The sequence below is a fragment of the Gambusia affinis genome, linkage group LG15 (assembly GCF_019740435.1).
Source record: "Gambusia affinis linkage group LG15, SWU_Gaff_1.0, whole genome shotgun sequence".
In the NCBI taxonomy this organism is placed as follows: domain Eukaryota; kingdom Metazoa; phylum Chordata; class Actinopteri; order Cyprinodontiformes; family Poeciliidae; genus Gambusia; species Gambusia affinis.
The window spans coordinates 22592136-22610931 of record NC_057882.1 but is presented as its reverse complement, the minus strand read 5'-3'; the positions used below and the strand labels follow the sequence as shown (position 1 = coordinate 22610931).

At 37.2% G+C, this 18796-nt stretch overlaps 3 protein-coding genes across 5 annotated transcripts; 2 read left to right on the top strand and 1 right to left on the bottom strand.

Annotated features, from left to right (window-relative positions):
* Window positions 1–568: 568 nt before the first annotated feature.
* htatsf1 (HIV-1 Tat specific factor 1) lies at window positions 569–6479 on the bottom strand. 3 transcript variants are annotated; one of them, XM_044140153.1, is made up of 10 exons: window positions 6140–6479; window positions 5079–5243; window positions 4161–4395; window positions 4003–4050; window positions 3760–3914; window positions 3275–3438; window positions 2581–2677; window positions 2346–2435; window positions 2117–2254; window positions 569–961 (listed from the first exon to the last, which is right to left on the bottom strand). In XM_044140153.1, the coding sequence occupies exons 1-10, from the start codon at window positions 6182–6184 to the stop codon at window positions 719–721; spliced, it is 1380 nt and encodes a 459-aa protein (XP_043996088.1). In that variant the 5' UTR covers window positions 6185–6479; the 3' UTR covers window positions 569–718. The 3 variants fall into 3 exon arrangements, with proteins under 3 accessions (XP_043996088.1, XP_043996090.1, XP_043996089.1); XM_044140155.1 differs by lacking the exon at window positions 6140–6479 and adding an exon at window positions 5680–5896; XM_044140154.1 differs by lacking the exon at window positions 6140–6479 and adding an exon at window positions 5435–5880.
* On the top strand, window positions 5951–7608 carry bod1 (biorientation of chromosomes in cell division 1). The gene is made up of 3 exons (XM_044140159.1): window positions 5951–6247; window positions 6378–6502; window positions 7068–7608. Exons 1-3 carry the CDS (start codon window positions 6098–6100, stop codon window positions 7279–7281), a joined length of 489 nt encoding a protein of 162 aa, XP_043996094.1. The 5' UTR covers window positions 5951–6097; the 3' UTR covers window positions 7282–7608.
* A 4492-nt stretch (window positions 7609–12100) lies between these two features.
* On the top strand, window positions 12101–18685 carry LOC122844565 (stanniocalcin-2-like). The gene is made up of 4 exons (XM_044140156.1): window positions 12101–12514; window positions 14559–14701; window positions 15876–16087; window positions 16910–18685. Exons 1-4 carry the CDS (start codon window positions 12382–12384, stop codon window positions 17211–17213), a joined length of 792 nt encoding a protein of 263 aa, XP_043996091.1. The 5' UTR covers window positions 12101–12381; the 3' UTR covers window positions 17214–18685.
* Window positions 18686–18796: the final 111 nt, after the last annotated feature.

Sequence of the window (18796 nt, the reverse complement as noted above, 5' to 3'; positions counted from 1 at the left end):
AAACACATACATTATTCTAGATCTTCTGTATTCCTCATGTAATGCCATTGTAGTTATTCAGTAATTTTGTTAAATAATCAATGTTTATTTCTGAAGCTTTGCAGTCGTTCAAAACAGCAACAGTGATGATTTTAAATTTCTTCTATAAAGTTCAAAAAAAAAAACACACAGATCTGTTTCTGTTTTACACCAAACAAAGCATTTATTTAGATGTGTGCTTTGTGTTAGCGCTTTAATTCAGGCCAGATGTGCTGTATGTGATAAATCCTCACCAAGCTAACAGTCCCTCTTTATATCTTCACTTGTGTAAGTGGGGGCGATACAATGAGAACCATGTTTTTGGCATGATTATGAATTCCTCTGATGTTCTTTTGAGATTTTTCAAGAAGTCCCGAAGGTATGCAAACACTTACAGTTTTCTTTTTGCTTACATCACACATCACTGCAAACAAGGGCAACGTTAAGCTGGTGTGAAATTTTAGTTACGGTTATTTTAGGAACACAAATATATACAAACCACACAAAAATTTAAAGAAAATCTCTACAATGAAAACAGAAATGATGAAAATAGGGCAGAAAAAAGATTCTTTTTATTTTTCTACATTACAAAACAGCTAAAACTGTCCACATCAGAGTTTCTTCAGCAGCAAACGTTGCTACTCTTCCCTTCAGAGCAGGACTACCTCAGTGTTTCCCTGGGAAATGAAGACATCAGTGCCTAGGCGTCCTCGTTATCACTTCCTACCAGGCTGCTATCAGTAGAGTCCACTTGCTCCTCCTGTTGCTCTGAGGGCTGCGGTTCTGTTTGCTGGGGTTCTGTGGCCCTGGTGGGCTCGCTGGGTTCTGTGTTGCTCTCTGCTGGTTTGCTGCCGGCGTCTTTCTGCGTTTCCTTATCTGCTCCCTCCAAGAACGTAGACCAGCCTTTGAGCCGCTCCTCGCGCTCACGCGAAGTCTCTTCAATCTGCATTAACACAACACCGAATCCATCAGAGCAAAACGTTTATCTCAGCCCTCAAGGTGTGTCTTTCTATTCATCTGGGATTTTTTTCATGTCTTTTTTATAAGAATGAACAAAAATGAACAAAGATTTATCAGACAGACTGCACCGTCTTGCCAACAATTTTTAATAGATTGGATGAAAAGGATATTTAAAAGAACCTCTTCCCCGTTCTTAACTCTTTCACAGCTTCTAACAGTTTAACTTCCAAGATTGCTCTGCATCCATCAAATCTGATCAGCTGCTATGTCCCAGAATGATACTGGGTAATGTGCAAAGAGGTAGCTGCTAAGACAGTTTGCTGCAATGGGCTTTATTTGAAGGAAGCAGAGTAAAGGGGGATCAATACACATGCAAACCACTTTACAACTACGCATTACTTTGTATTATTCCATTGTAAAATGTAAAGCAAAATGTATATTTGTAATGTGGCAAATTGTGGGGAGATTCAACTTTTTGCAAGGCACTGATGAAAAAATCTCACAGCAGTCAAATATTTAAACTGCTGCAGATACAACATGATCAAGATTCAATTATTAGAAAAGAAAATGACAAAAAATAGTATTCTATATGAAAAATTTGAATTATTGTAGGGCAGTAGCTTAAATATGTCAGCGGATGTTACCAAAATGTTAGATTTGTTCTTTGAGTTGTGGAAGTTGGTAAAGTGTGTCCGTTAAAGAACGCCGTACTTGGCGTCCGTTACGGTGCGCTGGCAGTACAACGTCAGTATTTGCTGTGAATTCTGAAGGTAAGCAATACTGACCGCCAGCTCCTCAATGTAGCCAAATGTTACTTTTAATGTCCAAATAGTTAGTTTTGTATCGTTTTGTCTTTTTCTTATTTTTATGTTGACATGTCAGTATTTGCTGTGAATTCTGAAGGCGAAGCCGCTGCGCTGTCGGGTGGTCCGAATAAACGATCTGAACCACGATCGCAACCCGTGTGTGTCCGATTCCTGCCTCAAGTTTCCTCCCAACAAAAACAATTAAAGAAAACACAACGCAGAGTCTAAGGAACAGTGAGGTCTCATCTCACACTGAAAGGGTTACATTATGATAAAAACTCTTCTTTAACCCAAAACGTATAATAAAGGTGATGAAAAATGTAAAATCTGACCTGATAGTCTGTGGTTCCGTCCCAGAGCTGCACAGACAGCTGCCGTCCTCCAAACCAGCGGCCGTTAAATGAGAGAATGCAAGCATCGGCTTGGTCCGGTTCCTTGAACGCAACTGACGCAACACCGTCCGGATGTCTCTGCAGCGAAAACACTCCATAACCACTGTTTCTGCTTTTATTTCTTTATGACTGAATTCACCCAAAGCTTTGAACTATTGATGAAACTCACATCAAACAGGATGACCTTCTTGACTTCACCAAACTTCTCACACTCTGTCCGTAGATCCTCACGATACTCATTCAGCACCAGCGGGTCTTCCTGAAACACACCACAGACAGGTTTCCAGAAAACTCAAGCAGTAAACTTTACTCACAGCCATAAATCTGCTTAATATTACCTACAAATATAGTGTGTACAAAGGAATATATACATGAGTGTGTGTGAAAGTATTTCTTTTCTGCACCTCAAAGTCACTGGGATGAAACATGTTTCTGATGATGACAACTTTTTCGTGCCTCTTCCTGAGTTCTCCTTGCTTCTCGGGCCTCCAGTCCAGCTGTCTGTTTGAACCAAACAAGAACTTCAGTCATCCGTTTGCCCCGGATGTTAAAGAGAAAGGGGGAATTATTTGTGAAACAAGCGAACAAAGTTCCTAAACATTTCTTATTTCTACATTTCTGTAGTTTCTAAACCAACATCTTCATAACTTATGATCTAAGATTATGACTGAGATAAATAAACTAGAATAAGGAATATTATACAAAAATCTTTTTTCTATGCTTATTCCAGACTTGTCCAGATTTAATAGAAACACTGTGTAGCACAGGTTTCTGTATTATTTTGCTACTGTATTTATTTTACTTAAACAGCAAATTTTAGAACGTTCATGTGAATTAAACTAAACAAGCAATAAACTTTACTCACAGCCATGAGTTTGCTTAATATTACCTACAAAGATAATTTCTTGCACCTGGATTTATCCAAGAATGCTTACAGTAAATGTGCCCAGACATAATATGCTAACGTACCAAAACTCACTAACTCTAATAATTTAATTTCCTAGGTTTAAAAATGCTATAATATCAGCCGAACTGACAGAGTGCCAAAGTGCAAACTCTCAATGCAAGAAGTTTAATAAAGAGAAAGACTGAATTTACTTCTGTTGCTGGTGCAGCTTCTTTTTGTAATCTTTGCTTTTCTTCTTCTTCTTGCTGGCATCATACTGGCCCTTTAGCTCAAAGCGAGCTGCTTCCACGTGGAGTTTATAACCTCTGACCTCTGACTCATCGATCAGACGCACAGCCAGAGCCACCGATTCTTTCTGCAGAGACAGATTAACGGACAAGTTGGATTTTAAAGGACCAACACAACACATCACTGTACATTAATTGTATTGAGCAATGATCCAGAAACAATGAGCTCCATGTATTTTTTTATTCAATGAGTATCAACCAGTTGTTCAGTTTATGTTCTGTTTTTTGTTGATTGTAATGCAGTTAAAAAACATCTTTGTGAGTGAAGAATAATAAACATCACAGAGAAATTTACTGTGCTACAGGGTGAGCTTTATTTTACATAATATTTTACAGAGATGCATTGAACTTGTAAAGTCGTTGTAATTCAAGCAGAAAGACAGACTGACCTTAAGGTAGCAGCAGAGGCCATCGCCTTTCAGGTTCCCGTCTTTGTCCTTGTAGAGTTTCACTTTGTACTCTTCGGTGATGGGGTCCCGCATCACGATACCGCACTTGGACATCAGCTCGGCAAACTCATCAGGGCTGATATCGGGAGGCAGACCTGAGGAGGAAGATGAAAAGGATGAAGGTTAGAGCATGAAAGTGACAGAGTAAACAGAGTTAGCTGCTCTATATTTGAAGGTACCAACCTGATACGTAGACATTTGTGTTTTTGTCCTCTTCAATATCAAACCATCCTACAATTACAGGGAAAAAAATTATTTTAAGAAAAGCAGTGACTCTGATCAGAAGACAAGCAAAATAACTAATAATATCAGTGTAAGCTAGGAAAGTCAGCAGGCTGCACCTGGCTCTGCTTTCCTTTTGTCCCCTTTCTGCTTGGCTTCTTTAGCAGAGCTCTCTTGCTGTTCTGTGGCAGGGCTTGGGGCAGGATTGACTGATTTCTCCTTTTCTGGCAGCTTGCTGTTCGATTCAGGAGCCACAGGCTCAGAGACGCTCTGCACCACGTTCTTTGCACCTGGATCTCCTTCCTCAGTAAAGCCATAGTTCGCCTGGTAGGCTGCGATGAAGTCCTCTGTTATCTATAGAAACAAGGCAGACCTGCTTAACACTAATAAAGAAATCTGACGCAAAAAGTTTTGTGGATAATTTAAAATGCTTAAATAACATTTTGAGAAACAAACAAATGAAAGAAAACACAGATGATATGAGCATTCAGTGCTTTTAGATGTTTAATCTTTTATCTAGATCTACACCAAATAGATCTACATCTAGTGTAGATCTATTTCTTATGTTGTGCAATAGAAAAAATATTACATTATGAGGCTGGCATGAGTTGGTATGATATTCCTACCCTAATAAAGTTTTACGATCTCACAATAAATTCAAACAAAAATTAATAACATATTAATCAGTGGTTAAAAATGTTTTGTAAAGCAGACAATATGCTTCCATCTGGATTTTAGTGTCCCTTTAGGTGTCAGAATTTGTAATACATAATGTGTAAAACTTTGGATATAGTTGACTTTATATTACAAAATCAACAAAAAGGGCGCTAAATATGACTTCATCATAGTCAATAACGGAGAACTGAAACGTAGAGTGCAGCAAAACAACATCAAAAATAATCTTAATGTATAATGTTCTTTTGTTTTAACGGTATTTTTTTTGTATATAACTTTTTGTTTATTTTTTTATTACGTCCAATAAAGTCAAACTCAACTCAATCTTTCAGTGCCAACACGTAGGTGAAGACAGGTCGTACCTTAGGGAACCAGGCTTTTTTTTCATGGTCCCAGTCATACACTGTCCCGTCCACTGGATCAGTGTAGGTGTACGGATCCGAGCCGTCTGCATTTTTCTGCCCATACAGCTCCTGCATTCGCAGCTGCTCCACAAACTCCTTGTTGGCATCAGATTCCCCGCTCATCTGAAACCAGAGAGGGAAATGTTAGCTCACACAGCTCAGTTTGTTCATAACATTAGTTTTTAAAAGGACTTCAAATTACGAATGCAATAGATTAAAAAGATATAAAAGAAAGTAAAGTGGGACATTTAGTCCTTTTAGAATACATTCTTTATATTTACTTAGAAAAGAGTATAAAGTGAAGTTGTCCATACCTTATCACAAGACAGCAAGACTGACATTCACAAACGACTAAGACAAGACGCCACTTATAAGTCTACTGCAAATTAACTGAGCTAAATGATAGTTTTATACAAGTAAAAGCATAATATTATCAAATTCTCTCTCATACTATTGTAATAAATTGCTTGGCATTGGGATTATTTACTTATTTATATTTCATTATCTATGATCAACAAGAGTAAAACAGATCATGTTAGCCTACTTAGCTAATGATTACCTTTAAAAACAAATGTTCAAAGCACTCTACACTCCAGTTGTTACAAAAAAACAAGATAATAAATTCCCCCGATGAGACCTCGTTACTGGTATAACTCTGTATTTTTATGTGCAATGAGAAATGTATATTTTGTTGCCAAACGAACTAAATTTTTACTCCCATATCGCGTTTGTACTCATTGCGCGATGACGCTTGAATGAAATGTTTCCGAGGTCAGATTCCAAATGCGCATGTGCCGAAAGCTAATATACGTTTGATTTCTATTGTTTCACCTACTTGTTGTTCTAAACTGATCTCAAAACGTGCAACGGCTCCGCCCGCGGCTCAGCAATAGATATTAATCGAGCGCACACTTCGCTATGCGCCAAGCGGTGACAGTTCCGCTAGCTTGCTAACAGGTAAATAAAACTGGTTAGTAATGGCGGAGAACAGCGGTAATATTAATGTAAATCCAGCCAACCTTCCTCCCGGAGATCCGCAGCTCATCGCTATGATTGTGGAGCATCTGAAGAACCGAGGGCTTTTTGACGAATTTCGCCGGGACTGTTTAGCCGACGTCGATACGAAGGTATCCAGCCTCTTTGCTTAGATTCTTTGTTATAACTTTGGTGAATATAAAACATAACATTGATTTCAAAATGGCCTTGTTTGCCCCTCTTCTGAATGATCTAACCCAGTTTTGTTGCAATCGTTTTCAGCCCGCCTACCAGAACCTGCGGCAAAAAGTTGACAACTTTGTGTCGTCGCACCTGAGCACGCAGGAGTGGAACCCGTCCATCAATAAGAACCAGATGAGAAACGGACTCAGACAAAGTGTTGTTCAGTGAGTTGTACAGAAAATATTGTAATTTATTTCCTAGCTTAATAATGAGCACAGATCTGTTTTACAGTATTGAACGTTCTTCATCAGCCTCTTTTCCTAATCGTATAGAAAATTACAAAAACAGTTTAGAAATCCCTCATCTATGCCATGAACTGTCTAACCTTTTCAAGCTTGGACAAAATTTACTCAAGTAAGAGTAGCGACACTTCATAATAAAATTACTCAAGGAAAACTTAAAAGTACAACGTAGTAAAAATACTCCTAAAAGTAAATAAAAAAAATAAAAATACTCAACGCAACTGAGTAAATGGAACTAGTTATTACCTAACTCTTCACAACACTGATGAGTGCTGTGAATGGATGGGACATGTTATGTTTACTGACCAGGGAAAAAAATCTATTTTTCTGTTTTTGATCTTCTGGTCACAAGTCGGGATTAGTTCAGCTGAAAATCAACGGATTCAGATCACCAGCTTATTTCTGTGGACATCTGTGGAGGACGCTATTGGATTGTATCAGAACATGTTTGACTATTTATAAATAATTTCTCCTTTTTTTCTTTTAGATCAGGTATGCTGGAGTCTGGCGTGGACAGAATAATAACTCAGGTCGTGGATCCCAAGATGAACCACACATTCAGGCCTCAAATAGAGACCGCCGTTCATGAATTCCTCTCCTTAGACGGGAAAGAAGAGAGCAGCTCAAGTCTGAATCCTGCGCCATGTGAGCCAACAGAAACTCAGGAGCCCCCTGGTGTCTCTGGGCCCAAAACCCCCTGAGAGGCTCTCTACAAGCTGATTTAAATTGAAAGGACAGCATCAAAATGTTTTGAAATGGAGTTAAGAAATCTTCTTTTCTTGCTGAAGATGCACATACTGGACGTTGCTGGATGGTGAATCTGTAAAACTGCGTTGAAACCATTAAAGGAAACGGAGTTTAATAAAAAGGTTTCATGCCTGCACACAGCTGCAGCTAAAAAGGCTGTAGGATGCAAGTGCTTCTGCTCTGCCTTTTCGATTTTCTGTTTTTTGTTTTCTTTTTCTAGTACAATCTTTATGTGAAATTGCACAAATTTTTGACTGTGTGTGTATATATATATATATATATATATATATATATATATATATATATATATATATATATATATTTATATATATATATATATATATATATATATATATATATATATATATATATATAGCTTTTCCAGTTCTGAGCAACTCAGACTGCATGTTAACACTGCAATATGTAACTTTTATATAAAAAAATATTGTTTTTACATATTTGTTAAAATTATGTAATGACAGTATAAGATGGATAATCTATGAAAAAATAAAATTCTTCTGCCTTCTCCCAGTGCTCCCAGTACTAACTGCCCAGTACTAGCTGTACCACTAAGTAAGAAACAACCAATCAGAGCAGGGAGGAGGGTCTTAGCGCTGTTAATCATTTTCTTGTGCTTGGTTGTTTTTGAACGGGGTTATGAATTTCTTCTGACAGCTCAGGTTGGAAGTTGATGTTTTTGCAGGTTGTTTGTCTCCTATTAAACTGACAATGCATGGCAACAGTTTTAACAAATATGGAAAAACATTTTTGTAAAAGTTACATACTGCTGCTATAAGATATTTTCTAGCTATGTAGGAGCATTGATGCAGACAAAATGTGATTGTTTTGCTGTTTGGATGATGATAATAAAAAGATTATGAAGAAAACAGTTTCAAAGTCATGCAGAAATTACCTTCTTAATCCAAGTGTGGACATTTTTCATTACAGTGCCACATGTTTTCTTTTGCTCTTTGTATTTAGTTTGCAGTATTGATAAAATGTGCTGAGAAAATGTGGCTCTGCATTTTATTGTTCCACCTCCAAACCTGTCAGATTGTTGGAGTAACAGGTAAAATAAGAACCTAAACATCTTTCTACACTCATCTCCTTCTTTTAAATTTGTGCAGCTGCTGATATTTGATTATCCATGAGCAGAAAAAAAACTTAAAAATAAATTACTCCATTCTTTTGTCAAATATTTACTTTTCTGGCTTAGAACATGATTAAGTTTTACACTAGGTGGCGATATTGAACTTTGTTTTATATTAGATCACAGAGACCCTCAAAGGTTGATAATCATGGATAATATGCTGCCAAATCAATTCTCCAGATTTCACCAGTATACATAAGCAGTGACATACACAATGTCTTTTTAGCTTTCAATCCATTCAGGTGTTGCTTCATGCAGATTTACAGCAAGGGGTCAGATGAATGTAATATGGAATTAAAATGGGATAAAAATAAAGATGCAGAATAGAAAATGAAGAACCACGTCTGCATTGTGAAATGCCTCTATAGGCAAAATAGATTTTACTCAAATTTTAACATGTGGATGTAATTAAGAAATATATTTTTAAATGAAAAGTCAAATTTTTGAAAAACATGTGGTTGTTAGATGAAGACTACTCTTATAAATAAAGATTTTCTTGATTTTGAGTAATATGTTAGAACCTTACACATCACTGTTATTACCTTTAACTTGGGTTGTAAGATAATTCAAGCTATCTTTGCTGCTTCATGGATTATTTATATCTCTCCTTATCTGGGTAGGTTTGGAGTTATAGTATAATCATTCCACTTTTAGAAAATGGATTGAAAAATGCTTCATTACATATTTAAAGCTATGTATTTATAGTAAATTAAAATTACACAGAAGTGCCATAGTTGGGTGACTTCAGAAGACAATCGGTTCTCCTGGATTTTATTTAAGGGTATTAGAGTAAAGGGAGGCTGAATACCGATGCCGACTAATTAAAAAAATGTTTTTGTAAAATTTTTGAAAACCAAGTCTCCATTTTATAATTATGTGCTGCTTCATGTCAATCTATCTCATAAAAGTGCTATAAAATATATTGAATCTTCAGCCTTTGACATGACAAAATGTTAAAAAGTTCAAGGACCATATTACTTTTGTAAAGTAAATATATATCATGCTAATGGTTCTGCTGATGTTATATTTTTTCTCTGTGTAATATCAAAACTGTTAAATAATCATGTGTTGAAACCTTATCGGCTAACATAATAAGTATGTTTAATTTAGCCTTTTATCAGACAGCAAAATGTTACAGCAAATCTTCCTCCTTATATTCGTCACTGCAGACCAGATACTTGTGAGTCTCTTCAGTGTCTGCACAAACATACAGAGTGAAGCTGGAGCGTTGCTCTCATTACAGCAGCATGTGGGAGGACAGGAAGGCCACACACGTGCACCGTTTTCAGAGTCTCACTGCATTCGTATACTACTTAGCGGTGTGTGTTCAGTGAGAGGTTGTTGAAAGGTTATTTGAATGAAGCTGTGGGATTTTGTTTTGAAGAGGGACGAGATGGCACAAGCAAAAAGATGTTTTTCCCTAGCGGGGCCCCTGAATGAACACAGACATAAACACACTCTGTCCTGCTACCTTGACCTCTCACTACAACACACAGATACAAACATACACACATATGTTTGTCCTTGGACTACATTTAGTGAAGATGAAGTAGCAGAAGAGTAAGATGAGGTATTTGTTTGGTTTTCGTAGCTGATAGCAGTTGGTGATAAGTCCCTTTTCTGTAAACCAAACATCAGATGCCATGGCTGGAAAAAGGAAAACACAAAACAAAAAGCAAGATTGTAAAATCTGATACAATCTGTTGACATAAGGCAAGTAAAAAAAGAAAGAAAGAAACAAGACAAAACAGGACAGACAAATAAACATGGTGTGGGAAGGAGATTGGAGTCATCATATTTGATAATTTGCTGATGGCTTTAGAGTTGGTTTCGATTCCCTCTGTATGTTGCAGCAAATCCTCATTTCTAAATGTTGTTTACAAGAAGGTAGAACTGACATTTAACAGGAAGAATAGATGCACTAATCTCTGGAACCTTTTTACATTAGATCTGATCAAAGTATAGATTATTTAAATAAAAAACACTCCTTAAGACCCACTTCTACTCACTGGCCTTTGATTCTTGGTAAAATTGATCATTTGAATCTGGTTTTGAGCTTTATGCTTTGCTTTGGTGAAATATGTCTATCGATGTTTTGTGTGCTTGTTTTTAGCACTTTGGTGCTGGCCTTCTTGTTATAAAGTGTGACGGCAATCAAAGTGGCATTGACATATATCTTCACCACAAAGAAGAGCGTTATATAAAGTGTATATAGAGAGTTTATTGTTGGCAATATTCATGAGCTGTTGAGCCCTGGATCTTAAAACAAAATCGCATAACGTGGTATAATTTAATTTAATTAAACAGAAAAGTCTAAATTATTTCTACTTCTGCTGAAACAGGGTATAAGTGTCTGGTTAAACTTAGTTTAACCAAGCTATCTGCTGAGCTCTGTTATCACCGGTTTTACAAGTGTTAGTCACAGAAATATAGAGCAGTTTAAGTTTACTATTGTAAGAGCAGATATTAACACTGAACTGAGATATCACTGGAGTGTTTTATTTGTTATAGGTTTAAAAAAGCAATAATTGACAGAGACTTTGAGCTGTTTCAAAATTATTCCTGATAACTAGATGGTGTCCAAAGCCAAACCAAACTTATTGTTGCACAACAAGAATGAAAGATAAATTTAGTGATTTAAAATGTTGGCTCCTCATGTTCATCTTTATCCATACCTACTCTGTTGTTGTCCCGGCAGAAAGCTGTAAAAATGAGCCATCTCTGAGCTCCCACTGATCATTCATAAATCATAAGCGGAGACAGCGTTATCCTGCGCAGCTGTGAGTTTATTAAAGAAAAATATAGCCAGCAGCAAAGGACCACAGGAGTTCTCTGCAGCATCAACATCAGCACTAAGCAGATAATCTGCTTTAGGTGTTGGTTGAACTGTGTGTAATGATCCTGTCGTTGGCTGAGTAAATGCTTTAAATTGAAATCATTAGTCTCACCCTCTTTTATCTTCTCATCTGAAACTATTTTTGAGTGTTATTTATTCTTGCAAATCCTGCATCTGGCAAACCACATACATCACTATCCTGACCCGTGGAGCCAGCTTCCCTCCAGTGGGCCGTGAATAACATGCTGGGATGTAACAGAGGAGGGCATGGAGATGGTGAAAAGTTTCTGAATAAACAGCTTTAAGTCGTCATAGAAACTGCAATGTCTCTGGAATGATTTTTGATGAGGAAGAAATAATTTGTTGATAATTGCGATACATCTTGTCTTGCCATCAAGTTTTATGAAAACATATCTTAACCTGAACTTAATCTTACATTTTCTGAATTCTCATTTATATATCATATTCTAACAATTATATTTTAGATTTAGTCATTTAGCTTCTTATTTGACAATCAAGTATTATTGCCATAAATCAGAGTGCAACTTAATAATATGTAAAATCGGCCTGCCATACCCCATCAAGCATTACCTCTCTGCTAGTCCTACGTTTCTTTGTGCACGTATCCTTCCGGTTTGGAGAGCAGCTGTAAACCCTCATTCAAAGTGGTTTTGAGTGTTTGACCTTCACGCAGCCCCACAGTGCGTGACGTTAGAAGAATTTCACTTTTCGGGAATCATTAATATGTATTTTTATTCTGCCTTTTTGTCATCATCATCCATTTAGCAGGCTAGAAGTGTGACAGACAATTATATGGGATGCATTTTGCCCACTGTGGTTCGTTTACTGATAACATGATAAACTCTCGACTCTACGTTGCTGCGCGTTCACAATGCTGCGCTGTGATTGGCGGAGACGCGTGCTCCGTTCAGTCCGGTGAACGCGCGGCTCGGCGCTCCTGCGGGTTCATATACCCGCGTTTCTCTGCCGCACTAACCTGACCACACTCCTGCAAACTAACACAATCTACTAAAGCTATCGGGAAAACAATAATAATAACAATAAAAGATGATGGTGAATGTGTCTGCTGCAATGTTTCTGCTGCTGGGCTGTAATCATCTGCTGGCCATGGAGCCGCATGATCATATCCTGGAGAAACAAGGGAGCCAAGTCAAAAAGCGCCTCTCTCTGCAGAGCACAGGTGAGTTCACACCGCAAAGTTCTATTTTAGTGAAAATGTTCACCTTTGGATTTGACATTGGAATGCTTCTTGATGTGCATGAAGTGCACTCTTATCCATGTGCTCATTGTAATAGCTTGTCCTGCTTTAAAATGATGTGAACTGCTAAGTATTAACGGGGATCTGAAACCTTAGACTGGCTGTGGCTCTGTATATTCAGCTCTGGGCTTCAGTGACTCCATCCTGTCCAGGATCATTCCCTCTGCACCAGGCGTCTCCGCTACACCACAACAGGCTACATTTGAACTAAAACCTGAACCAGACAGAGACAGAAAAGTCTTTTTAACAAGTACTTGCGTTTAAGCATTGAACATTAGAACAAAAAATATGAAAGTAAGTTATTTATCTGTAGTACTGAAACAAATTATAGTCTTTCCGTAGATTTTGTTTATGACGCAATGAAAAACAAAGTATTATCAAAATCTCTTTAAACATTTAAGTACAGATATCTGAGCTTATATGGTGTTAAATTTAATTAAACTTTGAGGATTTTTGTGAGTCTACTACTGAAAATATAGAGTGGTTTGTTTGTAGATTCAAAATGGAAGGAGTTTGTAGCAAAATGGCAGGGCCGGATTTACAGGAATGTGGGTCCTTGGGCTGGAGCTGGTTTTGGTGCTCTATGCACTAAGAAAAAAATATTTTACTAATGCAAATTACAGTACAGTAATGGGTAGTCCTATACATCAGCAGGTATGAACTGATTTACTTGACATGTCCTCTACCAAATAAATCCACATTGTTCCCAAAGAAATTGACTATAACTTTATAATTTAAGAGTTTTATATTGAGTGCAATGGTAGAGAAGCATGACTGCTTAATATTATGATCGCAATATCAATCAGTATTTTTTCTTCATTTTTCTTATTCACGTCATCACTACCCATCCCTGAGAACGTCTCACATCACCGTCTCTAAAAACTATATTTGATGTTGGAGTCAAAGGCAGTTAAAGTCCATCAAAATTGCCAGATATATTACTAGCATGCAGAGTGTGAAAGCACTGGACTAAAAATATATTAACTCACCAAGTATTACATTACAAATATCCATTTTTGCAACTTGCAAAAGTATTCATACCTTTTGAACTTTTCCATATTTTGTTACATTACAGCCATAAACAAATATATTTTATTGGAATTTAATGTTATATACTACTGTGAAGTAGGAAGAAATTTATGCATGATTCAAAACACAAATAAAAACTGAAAAGTGCAGTGGGCAAAAACATCCAGCCCCCTTTTCTGTGAGAGCAACCATTTGCCATCAGAAGTTACTTGATGATTGCTAATGACTAAATGGAGTCCAGCTGTGTGTAATCTAATCTCAGTTCAAATCCAGCTGCTCTGTGATGCCTCAGAAGTTATGACAATATTGGAGAGCAAATAGCATCATGAAGTCCCAGGAACACACCAGACAAGTAGATATAAAGTTATGTAGAAGTTTAAAGCAGACTCGGGCTATAAGAATACTTCCCAAGCTTTGGACATCTCATGGAGCGCTGTTCAGTCCATCATCTGGAAATGGAAAGAGAATGGCACAACTATAAACCTACAGAAAAAATATTTATGTTTGTGGTTGTAATGTAACAAATATAGCAAAATTTAAGGGTGCAAATGCTTTTGCAAGCTGTTGTATTTATATATATTGCCAAAAAAATCAAATGTCAGGGGGAAAATGAAAACTAGAGTTGCACAAAAAAGTATGTGTGTGTGTATATATATATATATATATATATATATTTTTTTTTTTTCTTTTTTCTTTTCCCCCTCTTTTTTTGTGAAACTCTGGTTTTCGTTTTCTTTCTGACATCTGATTTCTTGGCAGCCCCTTTCATTTCTCTTCTTTCTCCACCCGTTCTGTTCCAACCAACTTCTCAAAATGTCCAAATTAGCTCTTGAGCACATTACGTTCTGCAGCAACTTGTTGGGTACCTGCCCTTGCTAACTGACTTTAGGTCTCTGTTGTCGTGCTGATCTCACGGTATCTTTTCCCTCTGCCTAAGCTGAAATCCAGAGCTGCTTGGTGAGTTCAGGGGATGTCGGCTGTGGGATGTTTCAGTGTTTCAGCAATAATTCCTGTGAGATCCAGGGCCTCCACCATATATGCCTCACTCTGCTGCACAACGCAGGACGCTACAACTCCCAGGTGGGAATCTGACTGAGCTCATGTCACACTCTCAGACACATAAGTGAGAATCATCTGCTCGCCGTCGCAGCCATCCACACTCGCAGATGGACTGAAATTAACTTCAAATTCAGGCAGGAGTTAGAGAAAGCAGATCTGGATACATGTTTTTATTTCATTTAATCCCATCAGTCGTTAAGGTCATTTGTTAGGAATGTTTGTTGTATGGTTGTGAATGGTAGCATTGGTTACAGAACGATCTGAGAGGGCATCTGAAATGGGAGAAGGAACAGTATGTCCACTTTACTAGAATAGAAATCTACAAGAAAGGGAAGCAAGTTCTTCTTGTCCTCAGAGTGATGAGGAGCAGTAGATGATGTTCTGCATATCTTTTTCAGACTTATTCAAAACAACAGCTAGAAGAGATTTGTGGAAAAAAGACAGTATTTCTGTATATCATCTATGTGTTGTTTCGTGCAAGTCTACAATCCGATTAAATAACACACAAACAGCTGTTTTTATGTCTCTCATGAACACACCAGGTCATTGTGCATGAAGCAAGCAGGGTTTTACACAAATGATTAATTTCTCCTGAAGCTACTTAGAATCAGGCGTGGGAGTTAAGAAAATGAAGTTGGGCCCTTACATTCTTCAAATCAAATGAAAGTGTTGCCAAATATTTGTGCTGCAAAAAGTGTTTGCAATAATAAAGGCTTCCAGAGCAAGTCCCCCCAACCCCCACGTTTAAAAAATCAAGCAAATTTGGTGTCAATCAAACTTGCTACAAAGATTTTTGCTGCACAATTAATTAACAAAACAAATTTCTGTGCAAATGTTTGACGTTAATTCAAAGAATAGAAATTGGACTTGCCCATATAGAAACTGCAATTACACTCCATTTTTACTTGCAAACTTCTGCAGATTTGGTGCACATGGTAGTTCCTTCTCATTACTGTCACACACATTACTGGGGATCACACATCATGCCACACATCAAATTCTTCATCCGGTATTTGCGTTAAGTCTTCCAGTGTGGTTGTGTTGGTCACTCTGACTCTGGGTGCAACAAACAAATGTGGCATAAAGGTGGAATAAACAGCATAAAATGTAATCCCAAGAAGTATAGTAACAACTGAAAAAACACAAATGTCCTTCTTACTTTTTCTGCCTATCATCTCATGTTTGTCTCCTCCAGGGTAAGTCGTACGTGAAGGACGCACTTCGATGCGTTGCGTTGGGACTGCGGCAGCGTTTCAGCTGCGTGAGCCGGCGCTGCTCTGCGGTGAAAGAGATGGTGTTCTCGCTCCAGAGAGAGTGCTACTCCAAACACAATCTCTGCCTGGCTGTGCAGGATCACCTGGACACCATGGGGAACCTGGTCCAGTTCCAACTCATGTTTCCTGCAGGGTGAGAAAGACACACTTATTCATTACCACTTTTTTGAGCTTGAAAAACACTTTATCATTTTAAAAGTGGTTGGGATAATTTTGTTAATCCTGATGGTTCTAAAACAGGAACACTTTAGACTGAAGTAACAGATTGCATCAGTGTACTATGAAAATATCTGGTTTCTGCAGTTTGAAGCTGCAGCAGGACAAAATGTTGAAGCTCTAGGGGTATGAATACTTTTGAGGTTTGATCCCAGTCCTGATTTTAATCCAAAATTAATTAATTTTATTAGTTAAGACTTTCCACCAGCTGTTTTCATCTTTTCTTTAATAGAAAGTTTGGTAACACTTTATTTGAAGGAGTGTGCATAAGACTGACATAACAATGTCATGAACATGAAGGAGTCTTTATGTTTATGACTCGAGTCATGAAATGATGTCATTCAGTAAATAATGACACTTTTAATGCAAAAGGACTTTTAATGCCAGTTTTGAGGCTTTGCATTAAAAGTGTCATTATTTACCTAATAATGCAAAATTGACACTATTAATGGATGTTTAATGCAACTTTGAGACCAACTTTGCATTAAAAGTGTCATTATTTACCACATGTCACTTCATGACATCAGCTAAAAGCGTTTATGAAGACTCCTTCATGTTCATGACAAGTTTTATGCCAGTCTTATGCACACCTCTTCATCTGAAGTGTTGCAGAAAGTTCCTGCTGAAAATGATTTCCTGCTTTTTTATTCTGTTGGATTTTTTTTTTTTAAAGCATTCTGGCCTTCTGTGGAGGAATAGTATAGTCTTTGACCATTTTCTCTGAATAAATTCCCAACAGGCCGTACGTTGAGCTGATGAACTTCCTGCTGAAGTGTGGAGACAAGATCAGGTCCTGGGTCGGACAGCGACTTCGGGGGCAATGTGAGCAACACTGGGGGGCGCTCTGCAGCACCTTCACCAACATCTGCCCCCTCAGTCCGTCAGATGCTCCGGGGCTTCCCACCAGTCCAGCACCCTCCATCCCTGGACCTGTTACCCCTGCTGATCCCCTGCAGCAGCCGACCAGAGAGGTTGAACTAGAGGATGTGACCCCTGATTGGTCGACAGACAATGCTACCCAATCTGATCTCTTAGCATCCTGAACTTTCTTATATCAAGAGTTACACAAGGTGCACACAGGGTAAACAAACATTAAGCACTTATATTACCAGTAGAATAAGTAAAAGATGTAGATTTAGATGAGTTTTCTGTGTAGTGTTGCCAGTGAATGCAAGAGCAGCAATACTTATTTAGTGTGTGGGTGTTTTTGTTTTGTTGAAATTAATATTTTCTCTGAATATATACAGGATGAAAAGCCATTAATCTACCTCACATCAATATTACTTTTCATCAGAGGGAAACGCTCATGTGCATCTGATGGCTTTGAGACAGAATTAAAGATTTTTTTAGTCTGTTTAGGTTTTTATGAGGATTGTCATGTTGTGCATCATGCATATAGTTAAAGAATAAGCTTCAATAACCTACCTTAAACTTGTAATAATCTTAAAAACATCTGAAGTTATACAATCTATTTTATACAGGCCATATTCTTTATTTATAGAGTCACAAAGCAAATGGCTCTAAATACATCCAGAGGAAAAGATGCAAAGAAAGTCCAGCATACTGAAGTAATTAAGCCTAGTTTTGTCTGAGTTGTCCAAACTGGTGGTGCTGAAGTGTTCAGAGATATAAAACAGTGTTTTCTTTGTTATTGCAGCTCAAAACATTAAAAACATCTAAGAAGAGGAATCCTATCAGAACGGTGCTTTTAAAATCAGCAAATGGTGATGTACTTTGCAAAAATTACAAATCCCAACTTAGTGCTTTAAACTAAGTTGTGCTTAGTTTTAAGCACAACTTTAATAGTTTATTTAAATAGAAAATGTTTCTGGAAAAAAATAAAAAGCAGACCTTATTGTAAGTGAATATTTTTTCTTTAATTGGTTTAAAAATCAAAATTCAGCACAAGTTATCTTTTTCTGTGTAATGAAAACAGTTCTTGTCTTTGAGAATGCAACAGTGTTTGCTGTAATTTACATAAATAAAAAGAAATATGGGCAGACTTTCACCAAAGTGCATCCATGTCTAATTTATTGTGTAAAAATATCTGAAAGCACAAATTAAGAAAATGTTTTCAGCAGTAATTTGTCATTTTATTGATAACATAACCCAAATAAGCATTCAGTTAGTCTTATTCATACCACAGGAAGATTTTGGATTTTCTTCATTCAATCATTTGTTTATGACAGAAAATCTCACCTGATTCTCCCAGATATCCATCTTGTTTTTCTCAAGACTTATTTTGACCCTTCAACATAAATCAGTAAAAAAAGTCTTTATTGACATTACAATTAAACTACTCTTATAATTTCTGGCAATCTGTTATGAATAGCATTTTAACCTTTTTGAGCTTGTAAAACACTTTATTGCACCGTCTCTAGATTCTCTTATGTTCAACTCACGACTTGAAAACATTACTACTACATTACTACTTCAGCAACAACAATGCTGAAAAAAATTGTATGAGGTGCAACAAGTAATTTCTCTTTAAAATAAAAAAAAAGTTTAAACATTGCATCACTTTGCTTCCATGTCTTTTTAATTCCTCCTGCATAGATGTTAAAAACTAGAAAAGTAAATGAGCAAAAACATCTGTACAAAATGTTTCGGCATAAGATTAACAAAT